This window comes from Nanorana parkeri, unplaced genomic scaffold (genome assembly GCF_000935625.1).
Source record: "Nanorana parkeri isolate BGI_ZX_2015 unplaced genomic scaffold, ASM93562v1 scaffold70, whole genome shotgun sequence".
Classification (NCBI taxonomy): Eukaryota; Metazoa; Chordata; class Amphibia; order Anura; family Dicroglossidae; genus Nanorana; species Nanorana parkeri.
Window position 1 is genome coordinate 508,227 of NW_017306338.1, and position 24,376 is coordinate 532,602.

At 40.5% G+C, this 24,376-nt stretch overlaps 1 protein-coding gene across 1 annotated transcript in view; it reads right to left on the reverse strand.

The window, feature by feature from the left end:
* KIAA0319L (KIAA0319 like) overlaps window positions 1-24,376 on the reverse strand; it is an 87,758-nt gene that overhangs the window by 22,884 nt on the left and 40,498 nt on the right. The window contains exons 5-11 of the mRNA XM_018576597.1: window positions 19,434-19,659; window positions 12,872-12,973; window positions 5,790-5,887; window positions 5,143-5,230; window positions 4,961-5,053; window positions 3,989-4,121; window positions 465-693 (exon numbers count right to left, since the gene is read on the reverse strand). Of these exons, the coding sequence (XP_018432099.1) occupies window positions 465-693; window positions 3,989-4,121; window positions 4,961-5,053; window positions 5,143-5,230; window positions 5,790-5,887; window positions 12,872-12,973; window positions 19,434-19,659 (969 nt within the window). The remainder of the gene's footprint in view (window positions 1-464; window positions 694-3,988; window positions 4,122-4,960; window positions 5,054-5,142; window positions 5,231-5,789; window positions 5,888-12,871; window positions 12,974-19,433; window positions 19,660-24,376) is intronic.

A 24,376-nucleotide genomic window follows, 5' to 3' on the forward strand; every position in this document is an offset into this window, starting at 1 on the left:
GGGGGGGAGGGGGGGGCTGTTACTGCTTGACCCACCCTGATATGTAAATCCTCTGGTTGCCATGACCTAACTTTTTGGAAACATTTAATCCAAACCCACCAATCTGAATCAGTCTACAGCGTGATTATACAGCCCCCAGATGGGGTCTATTAATGGACACTAATAATCCTTTACTAGGAATATAACTTTGCTTTATTCCACTGCAGTCTACAGGAATAATTACATCAAGAAAAAGGAATACCCGAGTAAGGGACAACAGCAGGACACAACAGCCCTGTTTCATCTGGATGTAAGAGGTCCAAAACAATTAAAATGAAAAGTATGGGGAGACATTTTACTAAGGCAAAAGGTAACCACATAAAGTACTAAAGAGTGAATGCTATCATATCCATATTTGTTTGCTTATCTGGGTGCTAAACATTATATTTTAAAGCTGCCTATATGTATGTGTACACGTTCCTCACCTGCATCTCCATTACTTTTCCTTTGCTGCTGGGACTCAAGGACCATTCATAGCTGATAATACCATGATCATCAGTGCTTAAGTTTCCATACAGCACAATAGAGTTTTTGGGCAGTGTGATGACTTGGTTTGCTCCACAATTTGCCACAGGAGGGTAATCAACAGCTTTGTTTACAGTAAGGTTTGCAGTAGTAGAATTTCTGGCCCCATCAGAGTCTTCAACAGTTAACCTAAGGAAAAAAAAAAGGACAACTTTTTGCTGTCTAAATATTAACATTGCTCTATAGCTCATTGCTCCATGTTAGCTGTAATGTTAGTTAAAATAAAGCATCAGAAAGGTGTTTATCCTCTTAAAAGAGAAGTATAGCCAAACCTCTTTTTTTGGCTATAGTTCTAGTTTGGGTAACAGAAGTACATTTACTAATGTACTCCAGTGACCCAAAGTCAACAATGCTCATTATATGCTGATAGCACAGAGCCATGCTGCAGACAGGAAACCTCTCGAAAACTATTGTCGGGATCCACCACGCTGCCTGATTGACAGCTCGCACTGCCCCTCTAGAGCCAGAGCCAGGTGTGCCCAATCACTGCCCTGTCTGTGCCTCCAATAACCACACGAGGAACAGAGGGGGGAGGGGGAATCCTTCCAGGTAGTGGGGACTGACAGTCCTGCTCTCTTCAGGGAGAAGCCATGAGCTAAGTGATCAGCGGTTTGTGATCTCTCGAGCTACATATCCGGCATGTGAAGCCTGCAGTGTCACACCAGGCTCAAACCATCGGGAAGAATATATTTTACTCTCCCTATAGTTCTCTTTTAAACATTCATGCACATGTGTTATTAAAACTACTTTACTAAAAAAATATTTATGAACACCCCACAATTTCTTAGTTGGCCTTTTTTTTTAAAGTCAAAAGTATTGGCATATATACTATAGAAATATGGTTCTAAATTTGTATTTTGATTAACTATAAAGTGCTAGCATATGTCATAGATATGTCTCTAAGAATGGAGAAAAGTCTTCTTGGTAATTGCTATTTTTACTTGGCAGTTTTTTTAACCTGGTGCCATAAACGGTAAGGATCTACCGTATTTGCCGGCGTATAAGACGGGTTTTGAAACTTTAAAACATCCCCCAAAAATCAGGGTCGGGGTACATACAGAAGGATATGGTATACTGTATGTAGCTTAGGCTACATACAGTATACCGTGCTGAGCCAATCATGGCAGGCTTTGTATTAATGAATACAAAGCCTGTATTCATTAATACAAAGCCTGCCGTGATTGGCTCAGCGCGGTATACTGTATGTAGCTTAGGCTACATACAGTATACCGTGCTGAGCCAATCATGGCAGGCTTTGTATTAATGAATACAAAGCCTGTATTCATTAATACAAAGCCTGCCGTGATTGGCTCAGCGCGGTATACTGTATGTAGCTTAGGCTACATACAGTATACCATATCCTTCTGTATGTACCCGGCGTATAAGACGGGTTTTGAAACTTTAAAACATCCCCCAAAAATCGGGGGTCGTCTTATACGCCGGCAAATACGGTATTTATACATTTGTTCAAACAAGATTCATGCAACTTTCACATATTTTCAAGTGAATCTAAATAAAAAGATGTATGAATCTTGGGTGAAAGCCGTGTGAATGTTAAAACATTTATAAATAGACCCCAAAGTGTAAATCATAGCCCATTTCAGCTTTATAGAAGAATACATTATAGTTGCTAGTGCAACAGTGTAGTCAACAACATAGTCTTGTCTGCATTGTCTCTGATCACTATCTTATTCCTCATGCTCTCAAAGCTGAACTAAACTCTGCCTACACACTCACTTTTGGTCCAGAGATACAACGCTAGTACGCTCTCTCACTGGGCTATGACACCTTCTTCCTGGCTTCCAGGTTTTGGGGTGTTTGGCCATTATGGGACGACAGAACACCGACTTATGCACACGGGAGTGCATTCATTGCAGCACTGAGGTGTGCCAAGAACGTACATTAAGTTGAGCATGTGCAGCTCAGTGTACATTCTAAAGCATCTTGAGAGGAGGAATGTAAGAAGCCTTTATTGCAGAAGAGACATAGAAGAAAAGTATGTCTCTTCTGCAATAAAAATCCTTCCTGCTTACAGGTTTTTAAATTCAGGGCAACGTCCTGCTTCAAGTTGTGTGAGACCTGACACACATAACTATTTGCTGTAGCTAGAGGTGGGTTATTGCTGATATCTTTCATCATATAACCAGCAGCCAGGTATACTGCAGGCTTATTTTCTTGGTGATGCCAAGAGAAATCACAAAGCAGATTGTGTGTGGCCAGGGGCTCTCCAAACTTTATATGTAGCATGGGTGATGGGTTACACATTTCACCAACACAATGTAAAAGCACAATGTAATTTTTCATGCAGTTCTAGTCAGCATGTGAAGCACTACAAAGATTTTACTGGAGTATTAAAGTATTTTTTAAAACTTTGGATAGAGTGGGGAATGGTTAGAACCACCGTTGGGTTTTTAATGCTGTTTGTGACTCTGTTTGGTAAGATACACCTGTCTATTGGTCATGGGGACCACTGTCTCTAGTATAAAAAACTATGGGAATTGAAAAATGTTTGACTTGCCACATGAAAGGAAATCTACCAGTGGGGAAGTAGAAAAGTGTGTCTTTCTAAGAGAAAAGATCTTCTCTTATTTCCTGCTGTGTCTCTGGAACAGAAAATTAAGGGAAACCTTCACAATGGGACAAAGTCGGCAAAAAAAAAAAAACCGTCAGGGGTTTCCATACACCTTAATGTTTTGTCACAAGCAGAAAAATGTCTGTCAATGGAAAAAGTACATAAGCTACTTTCTGGCAAATTACAGAGCTTTTTGGTCCCATAAGCTTCAATGGGAAACTTTGTGCAACAAAACGCACAACAAAACACTCAGGTTTGAACTGGGGCCATAGAAATGAAAAGGATTCAGCATCTTGTCACACTGAAGACAAGTGAATGGGATTCCTTGTCTTGAGCGTTTTGTCACACTTACCTTTGAGTGACAAAACACCTAGGTGTAACAGGGAAGTTGGAGACATCAAGCAATGCCTTATGGGAAACACATCCAAGTAACATATTTAAAAAAGGCTCATGGTTAAATGCCATTATCACAGTGAAAACAGATAGACTTTTCAAGCATCACATGGACCTTGTGTATTGAAAACGTATTGGGCCTCTTCAGCTTGGTGCTAGAAGGTTTGGTCAGTCCTGAAGAATTAAGGTCATAAAAGTAAATATCAGAAGTAGATTGCTTCTTTCCAAGATCCTGCATATTTTTACCAGGAGGCATTACTAGAAGTCCATACCGGTACTCAGTATGCCAGTAATATATTCAGAATGCCTACAGAAAACATCATTTCAGTCTGCCTCCTATAACAGCTACCAATTTTACAAGCCTTCTACACAGTCATGTATATATACACAGATAGTATCCTAAGGCCCCCTAATTATATATAAAAGAATTAACAGAGGCTTCTGGTGCAGGATTCTTACCTGAAAGTATAATTTCCAGGAACAAGGTTAGTGAGTTTAAGTATTTCAGTGTCTCCTGTAATTTTCTCTTCCCTTAGTGGACCCTTTAGCTCCTCCCAGTGGTAGCTAACTATTTTTTCATCATCTGTGCTCTCTGGGGACAATAAGGAAAAGAAGCAGAATGTATTATTAATTTAAGATATACAGTATGTGTTAGGTACCCAACACAGATTCCACTTTGGTTTCTCTGATCTCTAAGGCAAAACCTGAACATTAGCGAACCAACATAATAAAATTACTGTGGCATCCACTGTGAAGAGCAAAATGTTTCAGTGCTGAATGCAATCTTCAAATTGTGCTCATTAATTGCTGTTAGAACAGAATGTTATGTTAATCATAATACCCATATCCCACTTGAATAGTTGTTTATGAATTCAGGGTGCATAACAAGTAAAGAATATGGCATTTAAAAACATCTCTTACAATGGGTTTGATTAAAACTGTAATAAGCTGCCCTTTGCCTGCAGCTGAGCTCTCCACACAGACCGTAGCAGTCTGGGTCTCCAGCGGTCTGACTCGCCCCCTGCATAGTGCTCCATTTAACAATGCTGCTCAGGGATCATGAGCGTTGTTGATGTGCAGTGGGCTGAAAACTCAGATGGATGCACTGTGTGTTTGGGAGCAGTGGTCTGGCTCTGTCACATGCAGTAAGCACAGAGCAGCGTTTTACAGTTTTAATCACAAACACATAATTTTATTAAAGAGGAAAAACCATTAACCCAGGATATAGCCGCACAGAGGGTCTGATACTAATCACTTATTGGCATACTACTAGCAAAGAGAAATTGAACACGGCATCCACAGAAACACACTGAATCCACTTACTCTAAAGATGAAGAGGTTTCTATGAAATTCTGCTTACAAATCTCAACACACGGAAGAGTGCCTTAACAAAGAAAGGCACAGAAGGATGACTATTATGTTTATACTCACGGCTTCCATCTATGACAGTAGAGGTGGTAGGCAGTGAGATTTCTTGGTAGCGAGGAGACACAATGGCTACCGGCGGCTGATTTACACGTGGCTCTGTAAAGAATAACAACATCATAAATATAAAAGAATATATTACATCCGTTCACCAGTAGCAAATTAGGAAATGTTAGCTTGACACTCACTAGGCTTGACGGTAACATTCACAAACCCCTCTCCGTGTGCATTTTCCCCATCCACAATGACTTTAAACTCGTACAGGCCTGCTGTGAGCTTGTGAACAAGAAAAAGTGTTATCAACATCTGAGCAGACACATTGCATTCACTAACCCTATTTAGACCAGAGACAGAGACATACAAGCCGTCATGGACAAAGGCTGACAGACAATGATGAACACAAACTGTGATGTATGGGCACAGATTTGAAGACACGGCTGTACACAGATTGTGATATATGAAGACAAACTTAAAACGAAGAACAGACATACCAGTGTAAAATCAGTCTGTATTTGTAAAATTAAAGGCATCCCCACTTTGGAAATCTCAATCACATTTTGGGCAGATGATTGGCAGAAGTTGTATCAGATATTGACTAGGATGGTCAGGGTATTGTGAAAGAATAGGCAGTGCCCAATTTGACAGATGTCAGACTGTGTTTGAACAGATTCCAAAACTTCTAATGTAAGAATATGCTGTTTAAAATTTGCAGAAAGTACCCAAGGCACTTCACAGAACCATGCACCATAATTTACCTAACAGAATATTTGGAAGTGATAGGCACAGAAGTCTAATCTGCAATTATATAGTGCTACATTTTAAGATATGTCCTCACCTTTGACAACTTGAGTGACTGTGTATGCTTGCCTTCCATTTCTCCGCTGTAATCTGTAGGATGAGTAATCAGCCTCCAATCATAGGTATATACTTTTCCTATATATATGGAAAATAATATTAATACATGCCAAAATAATATAATCTAATGTTTTGGTATTGTTTTAAATTAAGTATTTAGACTGTAAGGGCGAGGCCTTTATTCTTTTTTTTTTGTTTTAATTGTGTAACATTAGCTTAATTCTTAAAAGTACATTTTTTGCACCTCCCCAGATTGTAAAGCACTGTTGAATATATGAAACCCAAAATAAAAAAAATTATAATATAGTAAAATAAACCCTGATTTACTTATAAAGCAGGATCGGATGAAATCACAATATATGACAAAGGAATACTTTCATACACTTCCTTTGCGATGTGTAAGCTGACAATGTGCAAATCCAACAGCAAACTACAACTGTCCCCTAACATACAAAATGTTGAATGACAACACAGACCTTACAGAATATGTCAAGTTCCTTTCACTTGGTGGAGGCACGTGGAAGTACCGGACACATCATAACGTTTTCAAGGACTAAATAAGGGGTAGGAAACCTCCACACTCCAACTGTTGTAAAACTACAAGTAGTTTGCATCTGGGAGTCATGCCTGTGGCTGTTTGAGGCACGATGAGATTTTTAGGTTCAATGCAGCTGGAGTGCCAAGGTTGCCCTGGACTAGATCATTGTGTAGCCATCCATAAAATATACCAGTCTATATATGAATAGCAGTTTTAAGAGTGAATTCAAATAATATTTTCCAGTGTTCATGCCATATTGGGAGAATGCACAAACATATTTATGCAACAGAGCTGCAATGATGTGTCTGTACAGTATTTAGTGACTTTGTTCTAGAAGCAGTGTGGCCCCCAATTTAATACAATAGCTGTACTTGTTCAAGTTTGCCACACTCCACAGGATTAGAAGAATAGCATTGTGTGTACACAGGTAGCTCATGCTACAATGGATCAATGGTCAGCGCAATAACTCTTTTATGTTTCTGGCATAAAAGAAAAAAAACTGAAAAACTAACCATCCATGTAAATGTATTCACGAAAACCTAGAACAATAACAGATTGATTTGCTACAGTTTATTGCAGAAATAACAGATGCCTGATTACTAAGGGTCTGTAATTAAATAGCATTGGTTCACAGGCTTTTTTTTCCCACCACTAATAACGAACACAAACATTTATTGGGCATAAGTCGGAGTGCTGTATCCGTACACACCCCCATCAATGCATCATCATGACTGACCCATAAAGCACAGGAAGGAAAAACATTTATGGTTTTGCAGGACACACCATTTTTTCTGTTTAAGCTCAGCTAAAACATGCCGATTTGATGAGGGCCTAAAAGTTCTTCTGACTTAAAAAAGACCTTCAGGCAAAATGTTTATTAACTCTTGCAGTAGGGCTATCTCTGCACTGCAAGAGTTAACTGCTCGTTTTGTTCTAGGGAGGAAAATAAAGTTATACCCACCTGATCCTCCAAGCCAGCTGACTGTGACAGCTCTCCCTCCTACCTGTCTCCTATGCTGCAGCGGAGAAGAAGAGAGGCTCCAAGGACCGGTCTAAGAGCAAGCTGGTTTGGAGGATCTGGTGAGTATATCAGGTGAGTATAACTTTATTCTCCTCCCTAGACAAAAATGAGCAGTTAACTCTTGCAGTGTGGAGATAGCCCTACTGCAAGGGTTAATAAACATTTTGCTTGAAGGTCTTTTTTAAAGTGCATCTAAAGGCATTTTTTTTACATTTTGGCTACAGTAAAAAAAAAAAAAAAAAGGCTCAAAAGCCCTTTAAGGTATTTCTTATTTTTTGCCAACTGAAGCTATTGCGGAGATTTGCCTTTACTTCATGTCCTATAAATACAAAATGAAGTAAAAGGAGATTGAATTTAGCATTTTATGACAAATAGAGAGTGAGTCTCCCTAATGGGGATAGAGAAAGCAATACAGAAATCCAGTAGGGGTCTGAACGCCACACACATATAAAACTAACAAAATGTTGGCTTTAGATACACTTTAATTCTTCTACATGTGTATTACTGTTAAAGGCTTTGTGACTAAATTAGGTGTATTTCAACTAATAGCTTTTACACTGTTTTTCGAAACTAAAAAATAAATCACCCATCTTCCTGTGTGACAAAGGATCTTCACCTTTAGTAAGCCATTTATATACATTATAGAAATCCTGTTTTTGTCTCTCAGCTGGATGAAACTTGAACATTACGTTATGACAGTTTTCACACTCAACTATTGCATTTATGATGGCAACGTGCCAAAAGATTTTGACAGCCGAATCAGAGGTCGACCACAGAAAATAAGAAAGAGGAATTCCCTTAGCATCATGGAACAGTCATTAGGAACATGGCAAGAAAATGACTGGGGCAGAACACAATTGAATTCTGAAGTCAACATAGTTTATCACAATGAGAACCCCATTTCCAGGGTGAGGCACAACGGTGGTAACATCATGTAATAGTAATGTTTTTATACCAGCACGAACTGTGACACTGGTCAGGGTTCATGGCAGTATAGATGAAACCACATGCAGGACAATTCAAGAGGAAAGTCATGTTCAGTCTGCAAAACATCTGAGACTAGGGGGGAGGTTCACCTTCCAGCAGAACAATGTTCCCGAAAACACAGCCATTGTTACAAGGGAATGGATTAAAACCTAAGACCTAAATGTCTTCAAATGGCCCATCCTAAGAACAGACCTCAATCCAAGTGGCAATATGTGACAAGGGTTGAGAATTGCTATTCCACAACAATCCCCATCCAATTTGATAACACTAGAGCAATTTAATCATGAATTAACAGACACAAATTGCAGGATCCAGATATGCCAAGCTAATAAAGTTTTGTGGTACCGATTATGTGCATTATATAATAAAAATCCCAATTAAATTCAAGGCTGTAACACCACAAAATGTAAAAGAGTCAAATGAGATGCTTACTTATGCAAAGCACTCATTTCTAGGGATACCAGGGCCGATACTTGGCATTGTCATGAGAACTACCAGGGTTGCAGCTGGGACCTGGCTCTGGCGCTCCACCACTGTCCTGAAATCATTAGTCTGTATTGTTTTAGAAAAACTGTCACATGACAATAAACAAAAATGTATCAGTACTTGTACCGGTGAGTACTTGGGCAAGTATCAGTACTTGTACTTGCAAAAAATGGTATCGGTGCATCCCTTATATATATCTATAAAAACAAAATCTAGTGTAGTCTTGGAGCTCGAAAAGTATCTGTACTTGTACCAAATGCGGTACTTGGTATCGGCGCATCCTTATTTATTACCACTATCCAATTTGTCTATAAAGGTTCCAAATGTTTTTAAACATCTAAAATACTTAAAGATATCCATTTTACATGTGATTTTTTTTGTTGCTAAAAATCAGAAGTCATAAATCAGTTACTATACAGTAGGATGCAAAAGTACCCCTTAAACCCACCAAAGTGTCACCTTATGTTTACCTACCACTCGTTAAGAACTTTCAGTTTTTAGCAACTAACCAATCAGATGTGGTCATTGGAAAAATGACAGCTGGAACCTGACTAATTACAAGGGGTAATGCTATTTCCTTTCCTCTAGTTATATACATTTACCACAGACAGCCATAACCAGCGTTTGGCTTGCAAATGACATAAAAACTGAATTACAGCGTTTTTCCTTCAAGTGCAACGGAAAACAGGATTTCTTTAATACATAAAATGTCACTAGAAAATAATGTATATTCCCTTCTTAATAATTCAGTAGGTCACTTTACATGTTGTAGATAGAACAATTACAATGTGCCTTGTAATGCTGCTGAGAAGATGTACTGAATATTACTGGTCAATTTATTCAGGGTAATATACCTGCAAAACCAGTTTAATTAATCAATAAAAACATACCATTTAGCTTGATTTCTCTTTTTCAAATAAAAAAGTAAATGAAGCATTTGTCAATCAAATCAGCCACTAAGAGAAATCCCATAACTTAATAAGACCTAAGGAACAAATTGCACTGAAATGTGGTCCAAGCAACGTACCCCTCACTGTTGGAACTAAAGCCCATGCAACTGCTATATGGCCCAGACTGTGGGGGGCTGGGTCAGGGCACATGTGATATGGAGACGTGAACACCTCTGCAGTTTATTTTTGCTGCTCATCCCCATCCAGACCCTACTTCAGGGTGCTAAAAGAGCTCATCTGAATGCTGCTGTCACTTGTAAACAGAGCCGGCAGAGGAAGTTATCTTCTACTAACTTCTTCTGTGGCTTGGCAGTGGTCTGCGCCTATTGAGGTAATAAAACAAATCTACCAGTACATTAATATTTTGAACTTAGTCTGCACTGTCTCACTCTGTTATACATTGCCTGTCCTACACCTTCTTATTTCCTATGCTATGCTGTACATTTCCTACACAACCTTACTCTGTATACCATGCTAAATGTCCCCTATTGCTCACTGCCTCATTCTGTAAGCCATGCTGCACATATACTATTCTGCATGCCAGTTTATACATTCTCTATTTTGATTGACCTTTCTCCATGTGCCATGCTGCTCATTCCCTATTCTGTACCACCTTACTCCGCATTCTATGCTGTATATTCCATATTCCACACACCATGCTGTACAGTTCCCATTCTACACTGCCTCATTTTGTATGGCATGCTGTACATTCCACATTCTGCACCACCTTACTCTGTATGCCATGCTGTATGCTCCGTATTCCACACTGTCCCATTCCATATGATATGCTGTATATATGATAGCAGTCAGACATTCAGGCACAATTCAAAATGAATAACATGCCAATGTGCCATCAAATGGCACCTGTACGAACAGTGTATGTTGCAGTGTGCAGCAAAAAATCTCAGCATGCCCTAAATTTTCCTGCGTTAAGGCACATTTCTGCCCATTCATTTTGAATAGGTTGTCTAAAAGGAGCACATTGCAATGCGCCTCAATGCACAAAACCACACGTGCTGTGTCACATTGCGATCAGGTGTAAATTGGTCGTTAGAATGTCACAACCCACACCAAATTAAATGATTGGGAATAGAAACTCCTTAACATAGGTTTGAACATTTCTGGTTATCTAGACAGAACACGTATTAACTAAGTATGCACTTTTGAGGCCAAAGAAGAAGGTACAAAAGTACTCAGCAGACACTCCAGGTGCCAGCTCATCTCATGGGAAAACAACAGCAGTCACCCCCAGGCAATCAGTTCTTCCCCCCAACTTGGTGCAAGCAGAGGATACCAGTTAACGTATATATACAGCCAAACCTTTGTTTTTTTAATTTTGGATAGAGTAGGGGAGGGTTGAACCCGCTGTCAGTTTTTTTCCATCGGTGTCTCATCAGGGAGATTTCCTTTCACTTCCTGTCCTGCAGACTCAACAGAAAGTGAGCGGATATTTTTCCAATGCAAGACCGTTCTCATGAGAACAAAGGTCCCCATTGGAAAATTTCCCCTGTATCCTGTTCTGCTGGTTACTGAAAATGTTTGATTTACCTTAACTTTTATTCCCCGTGACATTGGTAATCCAGACAAATAGAGAGAGTGAAACTCCCCAATGGGACACAGACATGAATAAAAAACCTGTCAGTGGTTCTAACCCCTGACCACTCTATCCAAATGTAAAAATAAAATTTTGTCTTTAGTTATACTTCAGGGTTGAGGAGCGCTGTAGACCTACAACTGTTGCTTAGTTTCAGCTTGCCTGGCTGTTATGCTGACTCACAAGCTTCAATAATTTCTAAGCACCATCAGACTGTGAAATGAAACGTATAAGAGCATATATACAGTAATACCTTGGTTTACGAGCATAATTCGTTCCGGCAGCATGCTTGTAATCCAAAGCACTTGTATATCAAAGCGAATTTCCCCATAGGAAAAAATGGAAATTCAGATGATTCGTTCCACACCCCAAAAATATTCATATAAAATGATTACAATACTGTACTGTAATATAATACTGTACAAAATATAAAGAAAAATAAACCAATTACCGGTACCTTTGTGGCCGGTGTGAGGGGGACAAGAGAGAGGAGGATTATTGTGTAGGGCAACTTTCACTATCACTAACGGAATCACTGCTATCTCTTGACTCAATGGAATCTTTTTCATTACGTGAAACCTTAACAAGGAATCTATCCAATGTGACATGCATTGTCGTTAAACAGACTCATCGCTCGCACTGCTACAGCCTTATTCGGGTGGTGCTTTTCTACAAAATTTTGCTCTTATTGCAAGACATTGCTTGTATATCAAGGCAACATTTTTCAGAAATGTTTGCTTGTCTTGCAAAACGCTCTCAAACCAAGTTACTTGTAAACCAAGGTATTACTGTAAGTATTTATTCTTGGTCAGTGACACAAAAGTATTGAAGCAAGAGGGTCAGCACAGCAGCTAGGCATCCAGAATTTTCAGAAGTAGTCAGCAATGGCAGCCTCAATGTTTCATTTGTGACTTGTTTACTATAGGAAACCTGTAGTGAGAGGAATCAAAGCTGCCAGTGCTGACCTACTCTTATAAACACCAGATGCCTAGTTGTCTCTGGCTTCATTATCAGTATGCCTCAGGACAAGAATGCAGATAAGCAAGCCAGAGTGAAGTCAGAGTTCCCGATTACCTTACTCATTCCACACCAGAGACATTCAATTAGCGAGGCAGCCAGGTAACTAGCATTTTCAGAAGGAGATGTCAGCAATAGTATTATTCTTTCAGTACAGTTTTCCTTTATTTCTGTGGGCACCATAATACCATGAACTTGACAGGAGATAGTGAGGTGAGCAGTATTAAAGCCACATTATTGTGGCAATGCTGTTCCACTTTAGTCAACAGATCAGGTACAGGCCAATGACCAGACTGCAGTGCTTAACTTTAGTGGATAATAGTGTGGTCACCTACCTGGCCATGGTGTCTGACAAATCTAAGACAGTTCACATATATGTACGAACAGTGTATTTAGCCATGTGCCTGGACGGTATTTATTTTTAGGGACATAGGACATATATGTTTATATAAAAACAAACCAAAATTACCTTCAGGAGGCTCTGGAACAACAAAAGCATTCAGCTGAACTTCGTTTTTTGGTAAGGTGATTTCAACACTGGCCCCAGCAGAAACCACAAGCTTGTATGTGACTGGAAAGAAAAACACATATGTTAATTTTAGATCATTTCATTAACAATCCAAGTTCTTCACCAATGTTTTTCTCTGTTATATCTATGGCACTTTTCACATGGGCACCTGTCAGCTCCGATCAGCATGGGATCCATGCATGAATTCCCTGCTGATCGGAGCAGTACAGATCAGATGTCACCATTGTAACATCCATGTCCGTCCAGTTTTTTTTCCTCCATCTTGCTCTATGGGAAGTCAATAAATGGACATGTGTCCCTTTACATCAAATTACACCTGATCCATCACAAGCAGGTCCTCCATAACGGAACTCTGTTCTGTTTGGTTTTCCGGACCTGGATGGAGATGGGTGTAACCAGACGTGAAAAGACGCACGTCCGTTTAGATCTGGCTGCCCACTGACTAAGATTGGGTGGGCGGACCTGATTGGAGCGCCTGTCTGAAAGAGGCCTAATAAGAGGAAGTTCTAAAAGAACCTGGTCAGGTAACTTCTGCTAAAGCTGAAATACCAGAGAACTTCCTCCTCTTTAGCAGAGATCATGTGACCAAAAAACTTAGACCTACTGACAACTGGCAGCCAACACTGAAGGGATCGGGGTCGCATTTTATCCAGCAGACATAAGTAGTTCATCGTTTATTACTTATCTTTACTTACATATCCTAATAAAACTGTTTACATTGCTTTATGTTAACATCTGAGAACATGTCTACTATAAACTAGGTGCTGGCTCAGATCAGCTGGACTAACAAAATCCTCTGACATGAAATGTTAAAAGTAAACAGAACTGTTCAATTAAGAGTAAACAAAGCATCAAAGATAAAGATTAAAATGTCAAATCAACCAGCAGTTATTTGAGCTGGTGGTTGACATAACACAATACAAACACCATTGCAATTCAACAGTGGCAGCAACGTACTACATGTCGATTGTAGGCTCACAATGCAGGAATTAAAGCAGAAGTAAACCTAAAAAATGAAAAAACTGCTACAAATTAGAGTTGATTTGGCAGAATAGACACACAAGTCTCTTCTGCCAAACAGCAACTGGTTCTGAGTTCTAGCAGGTTCTCTTTCTTGTGTACACTCTGGGTCCTTCCCAGAATATGCAGTGTGCCGGGACTAGAGCTGGGTACAGAGGACGATGTACAGTGGCTTGCATCAGTATTCACCCCCTTGGCATTTTTACTATTTTGTTGCATTACAACTTGGAATTAAAATGGATTTTTATGTGGATTACTTGTAATAAACATACACAAAATAGTCCAAAATGGTGGCGTGTGCATATGTATTCACCCCCGTTGCTATGAAGCCCCTACATAAGATCTGGTGCAACCAATTACCTTCAGAAGTCATATCATTATTTAAAGACCACCTGTGTGCAATCTAAGTGTCACATGATCTCAATATATATATATATACATACATATACACGCCTGTTCTGAAAGGCCCCAGAGTTTGCACCACTACTGAGCAAGGGGCACCACCAAGTAAGCGGCACCGTGAAAACCAAGGAGCTCTCCAAACAGATCAGGGACAAATTTGTGGAGAAGTACAGATCAGGGTTGGGTTATAAAAAAAAAAAGCATACTCCTAAAGCAACACTCAAGTGGTTTAAGGGGAAACATTTAAAAAAGGAGAACTATGGGGTGAGTGAATTACTCATCCCCATAGTTAGAGCTGACGTGTGGCATTGAAACTGTCACACGTAGGCTCTATTGATTGAAAAGTGAGCGAAAACATACCGCTGATCGCTCACTTCCCGATCATCTCTCTGCAGAGAGCGGTGACCGTCAGTCACCGCTTTCCACAGGGTTGCCCCCCTCTCCGATCCTCCAGCCCTGACTGGGAGGGGGCGGGCAGAGCCTGCTGTCAATCAGGCAGTCCAATGGCCAGACAGGGACCTGGAAGAAGCAGAGGAAGATATGGCGGTGGTGGATGAAGCGCCACTGATGGATCAGTCAGCACTGGAGGAGAGTACACTTGTCAGGCAAGGGTGCCATTATGTGCAAGTATACTGTGCATACTTGCATATTATGGCAAGAGCCCACCAGGCACAACAGATTTTACTTCTGCTTCAATTTTACACAAAATCTACAGTTTTCTCTGTGTTTTATGTCAGCCAAGAATTTTATTCTTGTAACTTACTCATGGTGATAACAATTCTTCTGCTACAGTCACATTACAGAACACCTTCAAATGTAACCCCAGGATTCCCCCTGTCTTTTTATAATTTGAAACTGGATAAAAAAAAATATACATATTTTTAAGTACCTTTTTTCTTTTTTTTTTTACATTTTTACTTCCATGCTACTATGCAGCCATGTCTCTGAAAGACACTGGTCTGGGGAGGGTTGTTGATATCATGATCACACAAGAAAGGCGCAATACTGACCTGTCATGGGGAGGTTTGGTGGCTGGTGTTGCAGTGCAAATAAACCTAACAGTAGAGTCTGGTCACTAAAAACTAAGGCAATAGGGCAATGTACGACCGTTGTGTTTCTATGTAGGCAATTTGCATAGACTCAAGTGACGCATTTAGCAGTTAAACACACCCTTGATGTTACGCTTCTGGAAGTAGTTACCAGCATTAAATTACAACCTATATATTCTGCTTCACTACATATATGTTTTGGACCTTAAAACAGAGAGGCTGCCTTTTTAAATATTAAATGAATAGAAAATATTAATTCATTTTGTACATACAATTTAACTGGTTTAGAAAATTTATGTTTTAACAATTAACATGTTTTAAATAATGTTTGGACGACTCATTTAATGACTCATTTAGTTTATATTAATGTATTCATTTTAAAAACTTGTACTGTATGAATTTTTCCTGACTGACTATATTCACATATATTCTCCAAACATTTCTTGCATAAGGCAGGTAAAATACTGACCAAAAACGCTTGATTTAGTAGAGTATGCTTCGAGAGCTCTCAAGTGTAAACATGAGGCAGGAAGGAAATACAGAAGAAAGTGAATAAAATACCTACTTATTCTTTTTAACTTTCATTTGTGTTTGGCAAAAGGATAATGTTAAGGGCAGGGGAATTGATTTGTTTAAATAAAGGGTACAAAAAAAAGTATTTCACAAAGAAGACAATGAATTACAGGACATCAAAGAGCTGAAACAATAAAAAAGGATCCTGAATAATAAATTATTAGCTATAGGGTTGCCTTCTGGCCAGGAAAATAGGAAAACAGGTTATTTTTCAGGAAGACTGGAATAAGCTAGAGCCTCTGGCTTTCCCTATCCAACTGAACTCATTGTAGAGGAAGGCCCTTTAGATACATAATATTTCAAACCTCCTGTAGTGCTAGGACTCTGAATAAATTACTTTGAACCTGCTGAACATGCTTTTCTAGACAAGCCCACTTTAGTACACATGGCACAACAGATGCTGAAATAAAAACTTTGCAATGCTCAACAACCATTGGTGTAGAGTTGCGAGTTACATCTGCATGGCGGGGTTAACATTAAACTAAGTTTCAGAAAAACCTGTGGATTTTAATCTGGACTTCATGCAGGCAATAAAAGACCTCTAAAGATGGGTATACTGTACACAGTTAGAGATTTGTAATTCAGCTTTTGGGCCGACCGAAAAAACAAGAGTGGATGGAGGAATCTCCTGCTGCGGCTATTGGATTTTCACAATCGGCTTCATTGGCTGCCAAAGTACCTGAACATTGCCTGCATCTGATTGGATGAAGGAGCTGTTCGGCCAACAATTTTTTGACTCTTTCCATTTTGCAATCAAAGGATGTTGGGCAGGAGCCGGCAGACAAGGCCACTCACTGAGCAAATTTTATCCCGTTTATCAAAAAGTGACTGAAAATCATTCAGTGCATAACCAGCTTTAATCCAGGATTGCAAGGCCCCATTGCACATAAGGTCAATGCAGCAGTATCTGGTCAATACAACCTATACATTGAGTGTTAACATTAACTTCCACTTAATCTGTACATAGCGATTTAGGCCGGTCAGTTAAACTCTGAGGTCTAAGTCTAAGAGATCAGAGACTGACTCTGCAGGGAAAAATGTGTGAGAGTGTTTAGGGCACTTGCAGTCAGCACCCGCAAAGGAACTTCTGAGTGGAAGCTGTAGAGCAGGGGCGCCCACAATTTTTCGTTCGGAGATCTACTTTTCAAATGACAAGTTCAATGAGATCTACCAACGAAAAAACACCTGCATTCGGGGGGGGGTGGAGGATGGCGGTGCATTGAAGTCAATGGCAGCAAACTGTGGACGGGGGACATGGCTGTGGTGCCATTGACTTCAATACAACCTCACGCCACCTCCTGCCCCAGAATGCAGGGAGTCGGCCGGCTTGCATTCCAGTGCGCTCTAGAGGCGCCGGCGTCCTGTCCTCCCGCTGTGCTGGTGTGGCCGAATGTGTACGACGTTGCTCATTCATTCATTCGGCCTGATCCGCTGTCACAGCAGCATGTGCGGTGAGGAGAGAGAGGGAGCCGCCGGCTGTCAGATCCAGGCCGGGCGGCTCTCTCCTCACCGCTCGGCGTGCTGTTGTGATAGCGCCTCCGCCCACCGTCCCTACCTGCAGCGCATCGTTCACTTCTTGGATCTCCGCTGCATAGAGATGGGGGAGGGCAGCGGGGATCCAGAGAAGTCCCACGGCAGGAGGACAGGACGTCGCGATCTACCAGGGATCGCTTTGCGATCGACTGGTAGATCACGATAGACCTATTGGGCACTACTGCTGTAGAGCCACCCTGATGACAAGGCAATAGACTGTCTCACATGATCGTGCTAAGGGAACTAATTAGGGATGCACCGATACCACTTTTTTTAAGACCGAGTACCGATACTTTTGATCAAGTACTCGCAGATACCAATTACCGATACTTTTTGTTAAAGGGACAGGTCACATTTTTTCTAAAGCAATACAAACTAATGCTTTAAGGTCACTTTCCTAATATTATGATTCATGAGATGACGAGGGAGCATGACGCCGGCTTCCCAGCCAATCAAAATGGCGGGTTCTGCGTCATTACACGGCGCCCGGCTTCCGGATTTGCTAGCTTCCTGGCCAAGAGAGAGCATGGAGCCGTTTCCTGGCCAATCAGGAAACCGGGCAGCGTGTAATGATGCGCTGCCCGGCTTCCTGATACAGGAAGTACTCGTGCTAGGTATCGGAGCATTTGGGCGAGTACGAGTACTCACCCAAATACTCGGTATCGGCACCGATACCGATACTAGTATCGGTATCGGTGCATCCCTAGAACTAATGAAGTAGAATCTTTAACCATAGCAAAATTCCAGATTACAAATCTCAGTGTCCTAAGAAAGTACAGAGTAAATGTATTGCTGAGGTCACCCTTTGCAGTGGGATCATCCCCACTACATGCATTCTTGTTGTGACTGCGTGAAGACGATGCAACAACACTGAGGGTAGGATGCAAAACCTCAGGTACTCACAAACCAGCAGCCACAATACTATCTTCATGGAGTTTGTAAATTCTTCCTATCTTTTGGGTTTCCACTAAATTTTGTAAATAAGCACAAGAGGGACATGCAGCGGATATGACATATACCGTATAATAGAATGTTTGAAGGATAAGTGCACTTATCCTTTTGGCCCCTTTAAAATGACATCAACGATTCCTCCCTTCTCCCGCACAGTCCTGAGGGGCATGGCCTCCATTGTTTGTTTACATCCTGCAGTAGGTGTCTCCTTCGCCTGGCTGTGCTTTTGCATTACATCCCCCATTGACTTCTATGGGGCTGATCTACCTGTGTCTCCTTTTTGGAAGACAAGTCCCATAGCGACCAAGAAAACGTCTGCTGCAGGATATACACAAAACAGGGGCTTTGCTCATTGGAGGTCGGTAAGTATGCATCTGTGCAAGGGAAGGGAGGGACAGGTAAGGTCATCATAAAGGGGCCAAAATGATAAGTGTACTTTGTTTTAAAGTCCACTTAACCTTTAAGCCTAAGCCCATTTTTATTTTTTGGACAGAGTGGGAAAAGATTAAAACATATCAGTTTTTTTATTTCTCTCTGGGGATATTTTCCCTCACTTTCAGTATTGGTGATGGGGTTCCAGGGACAGGAAGTGAGGCGATATGTCTTGGTAGACAACAACAAACAGACAAGACAGACATTCTACCTTTTCCCCACTCTATACTAAAGAAGCTAGTTTGAGCCTTTAACATTTGGGTCAATGCAATTGCAATTTGGGGCTGTAAATTTGCAGTTTGTGAGAAATACAAAAAAATATTTTATTCACTTATCATGCAAGGAAAGCTAGTTTGGCTACACATATAGGAGAATAGTGATAAAGAGAACAGCAGGGAACACAAAGGAAAAAGCAATTGGAAATTCACAATATCCACACTGAAAAGTGAAAGTCAATTAAAAACACCATCAAACAAGCATTGCAAAAATGTTGATGAAGTGTAAGTACAATATATGCAGAAATGTTAAAAACTAAAACTTACCTGGTGTTGTAGGACTGGTACTTGTAGGAGCTGGAGTTGGATGTGCGCTTGTATTGGCAGGTATTAAGAATGGTGCTGATGTGGCGGTGTCTGGATTTTCTCCACCAGTGTCTGGCAAAGCTTCAGATGGCAGTGAATTGGTGGTATTGATACTGGCAGATGGCCTCGTTGTAAGAGAACTTTCAAGTAATGGCAATGTGCTAGGCATTACTAATGGTACATGTAGCTAGAATACATCAAAACAACAAGGGAAATATATCATGTTTTCAATATACACAATTTGATTAAAATATTATTGAATTGATAGAATTCTTTAACAATTTGACTTATGTATATAAATACATAATACGGAACAATGACAATATCTTAGATACAATATAGAGAATAAGATGCTACATTAGTACAAAAAAGTTTGATTCCACGAAAAAATGGAAATGGTTTAGCCCAAAAATACATGTAACTTCAGCTGCGGGAAGGTAATATGTAAACTATTTTTTAAAAAAGCTGACCTTGGCCTCACCCACCCACCTCCCACTCTTCTCCTTTTGGTCAAGGAGGCTGCCTATGACATTAAAAGAACCCACAGGGACTTTCTGGACATAAGAATGATCGGGGAAAGTTTGGTAGAACAGCTTTTATCAACCTTGATCTGTTTATCATCTTGGCGTTATTGTTTTCACTTGAAGTAACTGCTTGTGGGAATTTTCTTTATATGTTCGAATCATTAGTAGCAGACAAACCTCTAGTATATTTAAGCACCATAAACCTCATTAGCTCAACAGCGATCACTGGTTAAGAAAATCACCCTGCAGTATCGAAGCTAAGCATACACAAAGACAGTTTATACTACCAAATGACTAGATATATTGCTACCCTTACATTTTCTAAGATCTCTTCAAAACCATTAGACTTTACTGCCAAAATAATATTTAAATCTGGATTTAAGAGGTTAAAGAGGTTTCTCTTTAGTGCAAAAAAAATAAAATAAGCACGATGCTTATAAAAATGGGCTTATTTCATAGAATTGCACGTGTCAGAAGCCTTTCATTAGATGCTCAAAAGGAAAAAAAAATGTAAAAGCCACTGAAACTTTTATAGTGTTTTGTTGAAGTATGTCTAGTAAACATTAAACGCATACTGCTTGACAATGACCTCTTGTATTCCCTGTAGAAATGTAATAAAAGCATGCAGAAAAAAAAGAATGTAAATGTATCGAATGTTTGCAATAAGGTCTGCAGAGCATTGCCAGGGCGATCAGTGCATCACGCCCTGGCTCCTGCAAACTCTCTCCACAGGTTCATGTCCGTACAGCGGTGCGGATAGGCTGGAGGAAGTGGTGCTAAACTACGGCAGTGAGAGAGAAGGAATTGCCAGTGCTCTATTGTTCTCTATAAGTGCTCTCTGCCATGCAGGTGGGGCCCGCGCACAGCTGTGCTAAATTCAAACGGAATGGTATGGGGTATGTGACCATGTTTCATGTTTTACCCTAAATATGGGGGTGACATGAAACATGGTTACAAGGTTCAACGCTTACTTCCTGCGTTGTATCAATGGAGGAACAGTGCTGTCACCAGACAGAGGAAGTGCAATAGGATTACAGAACAACCCCCCCTTCCCACCTCCTCTTAGCCATAACCTAGGTGAGAGGTGTTTTGTAGTCCACAAAAGATAGCTGGAAACAAAGGTAACTGATAACAATCAGCACAGAAAGATATCAGCTAAGATTTTTGACAGATTTAACAGACATATTTTTGCATATATCGAGCACATATAACAAAACACTTGGATTAAAGGAGAACTATGGGGTAAGTAAGTGTTTTTCCCCATAGTTCTCAGCTACAGCTCGCGGTATACTGAGATCGCCACAGTCGGGATGTATCCCGACATTACTGTTGAGATCCACCCAGCTGCGTGATTAACAGCTGGCTCTGCATATCTAGAGGCAGAGCCAACTGTACCCGCCCCCTCCCCCGTTCGTTCCTCCACTTAGCGCTGGAGGATCGGACAGGGGAATCCCTGCAGGGAGCCGTGAGTGACAGTCACGGCTCTCTGCAGGCACAGGATCGAGAAGTGAGCGAGCGATGTTATGTGTTCGCTTACTTCCCGATCTATAGAGCCGACGTGTGACAGTTTCATTGTCACACGTCGCCTCATAATTCTCTGAATTCTGAAAATCACTTGCCTCATAATTCTCCTTTAACAGACCAAAAGGGAGCAAATAAGAAAAGTTAATTGTTAAGGTTTACGTAAACTTTAAAGGGATGTGTTTTCAAATTGTGTCAGGTTACCCTTAGAATTATAGCCAATCTCAATTATGGAACACTTTGTTAAAGTAAACAATGTTATTATTAATTCATTGGAAATACAGAATAATGGTGCATTGGATAACTAATAAGAATTCTGAATGTCAGCTTGCCAGCACCCATATTTTTTGCACACAAACAATAATGTTCACTGGTTGAATACTGTGTTTTCCACCCTCTCTTACTTGTTCTGGGGTAGGGTGTCCATTATTCCAATAGTATAGAGCACTGCCAGCAGCTGTACTCTAAGGAGCTCATGTAGAGAATCACCCCGGGCATTGCCAGCAACCACACAAGGCTTAGCTAAAAGCAATCTTCACAGGAACTCTCTGCATTTTCTCTTCATAGCACCAAGTCCCTCATCCAAACAGCTCAGAGCACATGCATGTACTTGTGACATCACCAACTGCAAGCAGCTGCAGCTGGGAAGGTTAGAGAAGGCTGAGGAGGGATTATTTATCAGCTTACCCAGTGCATCAACACCTTAGAGCAGGGGTGCCCACAATTTTTTGTGTTAAGATCTACTTTTCAAATGACGAGCTACATGAGATCTACCAACGAAAAAAAAAAAACGCCCTCGCTCTCTCTCCTTGCTCATCCTCCTGGCTGTCTCTCCTCTCTCTCCTGGCTGTCATTCCTCGTTTTCTCTCCTGGCTGTCATTCCCCGTTTTCTCTCCTGGCTGTCTCTCTTCGCTCTCTTTCCTGTCCGTCTCTCCTTGCTCTCTCCACTGGCTGTCTCTTTTTGCTCTCTTTCCTGGCTTTCTCTCCCCGCTCTCTCTCCTGGCTCACCTTGCTGTATTTTGCAAACAGTGCAGTGCAACAGGCTGTGTAAAGTAATATTCTTTGATGTAATACATAGCACTTCAATCACCAGAATCCACCAGAAAGGTGTCAGGGAGGTTGGCTCAGCAGACTCAGGCTAATAGGTAATCATATGTGCACAGCTAAATAAATATACCAAAATGGAATAAAGGGGCCGCCATTCACACCCTTCGTGATCTACCAGCATCAGCTTTGAGATCTACTGGTAGATCACGATCTACCTAATGGGCACCCATGCCTTAGAGTGTATTTCCACTTCTGCAGCCAAATTGGAATAAAATCTGCTTTATCTTTGTTACATGTTCTTGTTCACATTGCATAAAAATACAAATTGCTGCTTATATGTTTAAGGCTCTGTTCACACCTAGCCGTCAGCGTGTTTACGCATATTAGCGCGCGTTTTGTCTAGAGTGGTTTGCAGATTTTTGTGCAAATTAGACACGTGCACATGAAGACGCACATTTTAGCGGGCAGATTGAAAGACATTGTGGTCAATGGACAAATGTGTGCAAAAACGCACACAGAAATGTGCAAAATGCTTGTGTCACGCATTGCCATTGAAGTCTTTGGGCCAAACGCCCTGTAATCTGCCAGAAAAAAAAAGCTCATGCACCTTTTCTAGCATTCAGCCTTTTACAGCTTGTGACAAAACGCTCAGGTGTGAACAGTGCTTAAAAATCCTACCTAGTTTTCCCTCTATGTAATGTTAAGGAGGGGGCTGGAGAAGTTATGTTTTCTCTAATTAACCCTGTCTAGACTGTGCTGGCAGATCTCATTATCAGTTGTAAACTAGATTTGAACACTCTGTACTAACAAAGGGTTAATAATGAGAAGCTCAGTTTGTCGCTCAGTTTGACTACTTTCGCTTTCAAGCTGCTCAGAGAAGCTTGGAATCTGCACAAAGGCCTTCACCAAAGAAACATCTACAAGGTAAGACATCTTATTTAAAGAAGAACTCCAGGGAATGTTAATATTATCCCTTGCAATGAGGCTAGACTGAAAGGGTTAAGTGCTTGTCTTGGTCTAAGGAGAAAAATAACAAAGATATACTCACCCGATCCTCAAAGCCGCTGGCTATGACAGCGCTCCATTCAGTCTGTCTCCTCCTCTACTGCAGCGATGGTATGTCTTCACGTCCAAAAAACAGTTTATTGGATGTGATGATTTAGTGGGGGTAGCCCCACTGCAAGGGTTAACAATAATTATCCCCGTAGTTTTTTTTTTAAACATTTTTTAGGTATGCTGTCTAAAGAAACACATGAATCAAATATATAGTGGGGTTTTCTTAAATTAGACTTCAAAAGTGGAAATATACTTTAACCCATAGCATTGCAATACACAATAACAAAAACAACATGCACATTGAAAATGTCTGCTCTGGCCCACAGTCCAACAGCTCACTGAGAGCAGAACAATTCTATCCATAAAACATCCAAAGACTGGCTTGGGAAATGCTACTATATGCCTTTGTATGCTATAACAGCAATGGCTTTAACATGTGCTACGGTATATGTTCTAAGATTTGCTTACTGTGGCAATTAGTAGGAGTTTGCTCATTTTAAAAGGCTACTGTATCAACTGTATATTAAGTAGACCTTAATTCAAAAAGTGAAGATTTGCTATGTTAAAGAAAAAAATCTAAGAATGTTAATTGTGCCTATGCACTACCCTGAAAAATTATGGGGTTTATTAAAGGACACAGGATTCTGTTGAGAAACAATTGTTTATACTGCTGCCTACAGGAGGATTTAGATGCTGGCAAAAAAAGCCAGGTATAACCCCCCCCCCTAAAAAAATAATAATTCTTCATTATATATA